At 48.7% G+C, this 4376-nt stretch overlaps 1 protein-coding gene across 2 annotated transcripts in view; it reads right to left on the bottom strand.

Moving 5' to 3' along the window:
* Positions 1 to 2729: 2729 nt before the first annotated feature.
* Positions 2730 to 4376, bottom strand: part of SP8 (Sp8 transcription factor) — a 3224-nt gene continuing 1577 nt past the window's right edge. The window contains exon 3 of one of the 2 annotated variants that reach the window (XM_029957729.1): positions 2730 to 4358. In XM_029957729.1, coding sequence (XP_029813589.1) covers positions 3155 to 4358 — 1204 coding nt within the window. In that variant the 3' untranslated portion in view covers positions 2730 to 3154. The other variant, XM_029957720.1, reaches the window with a different exon arrangement.

The raw sequence follows: 4376 nt of genomic DNA on the forward strand, positions 1-4376 counted from the left end.
TTGGTTGCCTAAAACCATAGGGATTGGATGACTCAAGCATCTGCACAGACAACAGGATTAAGGCAGTCTGCTCCTTGGGTACAAATTTCATTATTCTAAAATACTTTATCCCTCATTGTTTTTTCTTCTGAATTTACAATATTCATAGCATTCTGTATTTTCACTTCAGTTTCTATGGAGAAAAATGACTTTACAGAAATTCCACTGGAAAATTTTCAGGTCGAGATGTACAGCAAGACTGAACTTGGGGTGGAAAGAATGCAAAGAGAAAGAAAGAAGCTAAACTTAGAAGAATCTGAACACACTAACTTTTTATTCAATTTGATTCAAAATAATAATATTAATCTAATAGTGAAATAGTTTGATATAACATCAGTCAACATTAAAGTATTTTATGTTTCAAAGTATGGCTCAAGGAACACTCATTGCTTAAATGCACTTAGACATAACAAGACAGTATTTTTTTATTGGCATCATTGACACCTATGAACAATAGCCTAGTAAATAGATTAAGGTTTAACCTTCCTTTTCTTTGGTGGCTGTTTAGAGACTTTAAAAGAACAGATAACTCATTTCAACAGGAATCTACTACTGATATTTACTTCTACATAATCTTTAGCTAAGACATGGAATGCCAAAAACAAGCTTTTGTTAGCTTGACCTCCTCCACCCCCTAACAACAAAAGTTATCCCCAAACCCATGCTTTTATTTTAGATGTATTGATCTTCCAATGTAAGGCTTGGCCTTTTAAATACCAAATACATTAATGGCCAATAACTTGACTCCTTCTGGAAAGAAGGAAGCAGAACAGGGAAATTTCTTTGATTGTTTGGTGACTTAGTACAAATTTTAAGAGGTCAGTAAATCCTGATGCTTTGAGCTAAATCTACTGGTAAATAATTAATGACATTTCTTAGACACTATAATCTTAATCTTGGTAAATAGAGAAACACAGCTTTGCCAAATAGATCATTCCATCTAAGTAATATCTTAAAGGCAATTATTTAAATATTACTACAAAAACAGGGTTATACTTTGTTTAAATTAGACATTTAACTGAGATAAAATGCAAATGTCCATAGTTTAAAAAGAAAAAAAAAATACAAATTAACTGGCCTAGTCTTTTATCTGAGTTTATTAATACCATTTAAAATATTACAAATAAATCAATTACATCTCATGCATTTAAAATGCAAGTCTAAAATGTTCCAGAGAAAGGCTTTTCATTTCAATGTGAAATATCCAAATTATTTCAACATTACAATGAGCAATTAGTTTGCAAAATCTGCAAACATTTAAATGTAGTGTCAGGAGTGTTTATTAACAGTTAACAATATTACCTTCAGGAAATACACAAAGGCCAAAGTTAGTTGAGTTTCACTGGACAATTTATTTAATACATGGGTTTTGGCAGACCCAGTTATTAAGAAATATAGGAGAACTCTCACTTTAACTATGCCTGAACTGCCAGCAAATGCAAATAAGTACATGCTCCATTAAATTAAATGTCATCCCACATTTATCAAATATCATCTTAGTTACAGTTTGATACCTATCTAAATTCATATTCGAGCAAAACTAAGCCCCGAAAGTGCGTTTGTGGCTCTGCACCTCCAGAAGTGAGTTCAAAATACCTGCAGCTCTTCAGAACTGCAACAATAACTCTTAATATTTTTTTGTGACAAAATCAACTTTACTTCAATATATTTTCAAATATTTACTGGAAGTAATGTACAAGAAAAATACTATACAAAATCATCTCCTGGACAGCTGCACCTCGCACCCATACACTGGTGGAGTTATAATTAATTGGTAACTAATCTAGAACGATTCTCCAGTTGTACAAACCATTAGGTTCAGATATATTTTACAAAGGTTTTTTTTTTTCCTATTTTCCCTCTTTTGGCATTTAAACTACAGCCTCGTCTTAAATAAACGATAGCTTCTTCACTTGTTTATAAGTTTAAATCACACACAAAAAAAAGTTTAACCCTAAGAATCTTCAATGAATTCCAAGAATTTACAGAAGTGGGTACAATACAAATTGATGACTGGACTACCAAAAAAAGATTGGGAGATTATGCTCGGGAGCAGAGAAAAACGAGGTAGAAAAGGACAAACACGGAGATAGTTAATCTGGTCTCACCGGAAAGGGGTATTTTTGCATAAGAAAAAGACACCTACCCTCACCCCACCCCCACCCCATAAGTTAAGTTAATGCAATCAAAATAACTTTGGGATCGATATTAGCAGTTTCGAGAGAAAGACTTGCTCACTGCTAGAGGAAAAACTATCTAGAAGGGTAACGAAGTGGAAGGATGCTGTTATTTTTTTCTTTAGTTTTTTAGTTTAAGAAAATGTTATGAAGATGAAAGAAGGCTGTTGCAGCGATTCGCCACTACTGCCCTTTGCTGAAACTTGAGGTTCCACCTCAGGGAACAAAGGAAAAGAGGCAGAGCTGACGTTGGGAGAGCTAACTCTGCAAACTCCCGTCTCAGTGTCGCCAGATGCCCCCCCCCCCGCCCCCACGCAGCTGCCACAGCTCTGCGCAAGTAGGGCGGCGGCGCGCAGCGGCAAGGCCGGACTCCCAGATGCCGAGCCACCCGAGGCTGCGGTTCCAGAAGCCAGTCCGCTGCTGGCCGGGTGGGAATGCCCCGCCCGGGCCTCCTGCCTTGCCCTCCCCACGGCGTCGCTCCACCTTGCTCAGCGGAGTTGTTCCCGCTCGTTCGTAGGCCCCCGGTCTCCCAGGCACTATGTTCGTCCCCTCTACCTCCAGAGGCCGCTTCCCTCTAAAACATATGCCTGTCACAACCTGGGGATGGCAGAGAGGACGCGGAGAGGTTGAGAAATAAAGACCCGGCGATTACGGCTGCATAGGGCTCTGACAGTGTTACCTGGTGGAGAGGGAAAGCCAGGGCCCAGGAGAGCAATGCGTGTTACTTACATGTCCATATGCCCTTTACAATGTAAAGTCAGAGTGAGTTAAGAGAGAGAGAGAGAGAGAGAGAGAGAGAGAGAGAGAGAAAGAGACAGAAAGTGCGAGCCGGATGCAGTGGAGAGAGGCTGGATGGAGCAGAGGCCGGGACAGACGGGGCCCAAGCGGACCAGGACAGGAGGGGGTCGAGGAGATGGGCAGCCACGGAATGGGCAGCGTCACTCTAGGCCGTTGCGGTGCCCGGGCTCCGGGGGCTGCAGCAACTCCGGGGAGTGGCAGGGCGGGCTGCCCGCGGCACTGTGCTCGCTGTCGGTGTCGCTGCCCTTCTTGCCGCCACTACCCGAACCTGCCGAGCCGCCGCCGCCGCCTCCGCTGTGCGTCTTCACGTGCTTGCTGAGGTGGTCGCTGCGCATGAAGCGTTTGTTGCAGACAGGACAGGCGAAGCGCTTCTCGCCGGTATGGGTCCGCAGGTGCCGCTGCAGCTCATCGGAGCGCGTGAAGCGCTTGCCGCAGAAGAGCCAGTTGCACACGAAGGGCCGCTCGCCCGTGTGCCAGCGCAGGTGCGCCTTGAGGTGCGACGTCTTGCCGTACACCTTGCCGCAGCCGGGTATGTGGCAGCTGTGCAGGCCCTTGCGCCGCAGGCTGGCCCCGGCCGGGCCCAGCCGCTCCGCCTCCTGGCAGTTGGGGCAGTCGCAGGTGGCGCGACCCGAGTAGCGGCGTGCGGAGGAGCGCGGAGAGCCCCCCAGCGGCGCCGACGGCCCAGCGCTCAGCATAGAGCCCCCAGCGCCGGCCAGCGGCGACGGGGCCGAGTCTGGGTAGGAGCCGGGCAGCACTGGCTTGAAGCCGTCCATGAGGTGTTGCCCGGCGGGGCTAAGCAGGTGCGAGGAGGCGCCGCTGCTGAAGGCTGAGTGGCTCAGGCCCGAGTAATCCGAGTTGTAGCCTCCGAGCGGCGAGTGCAGCGAGGTTTGGAGCCCCCCGGCGGCAGGGTGCAGCGAGCCGGGCAGCGCCGCCGCGCCATTCGGGTTCTGCACGTCGATCCAGCCGGCGCCCACGTCCCACCAGCTGGAGGCGCCGGCCGAGCCCACGTCTCCGGCGGCGCCCAGGCCCGGATGCGAGGGCTTGAACCACGACTCGTACGGGTGCGCCATGCCCACACGCGGGTAGATGCCCTGCAGCCCGTCCACCGAGGTGTGCACCTTGGAAATGAACACGGGCTGGTGGGAGCCGTCCTGCGAGTGCGCCGAGGAGCCGCCGCCGCCGCCGCCCCCTCCGCCGCTACCCCCTGATACACCAGGGGCCTGGAACACCGAGTAGTCGTTTGCGAAGGGCGAGCTGGAGGCGGCGGCGGCGGCGGCGGCGGCGGCGGCCGCGGCACTGCTGGAGGTTAGGGAGAAGGCGCTAGAGCCCGGCGAGCCGCCGCAGCTGAACGAGTCGGACACC

Source organism: Suricata suricatta, chromosome 2, assembly GCF_006229205.1.
Source record: "Suricata suricatta isolate VVHF042 chromosome 2, meerkat_22Aug2017_6uvM2_HiC, whole genome shotgun sequence".
Lineage (NCBI taxonomy): Eukaryota > Metazoa > Chordata > Mammalia > Carnivora > Herpestidae > Suricata > Suricata suricatta.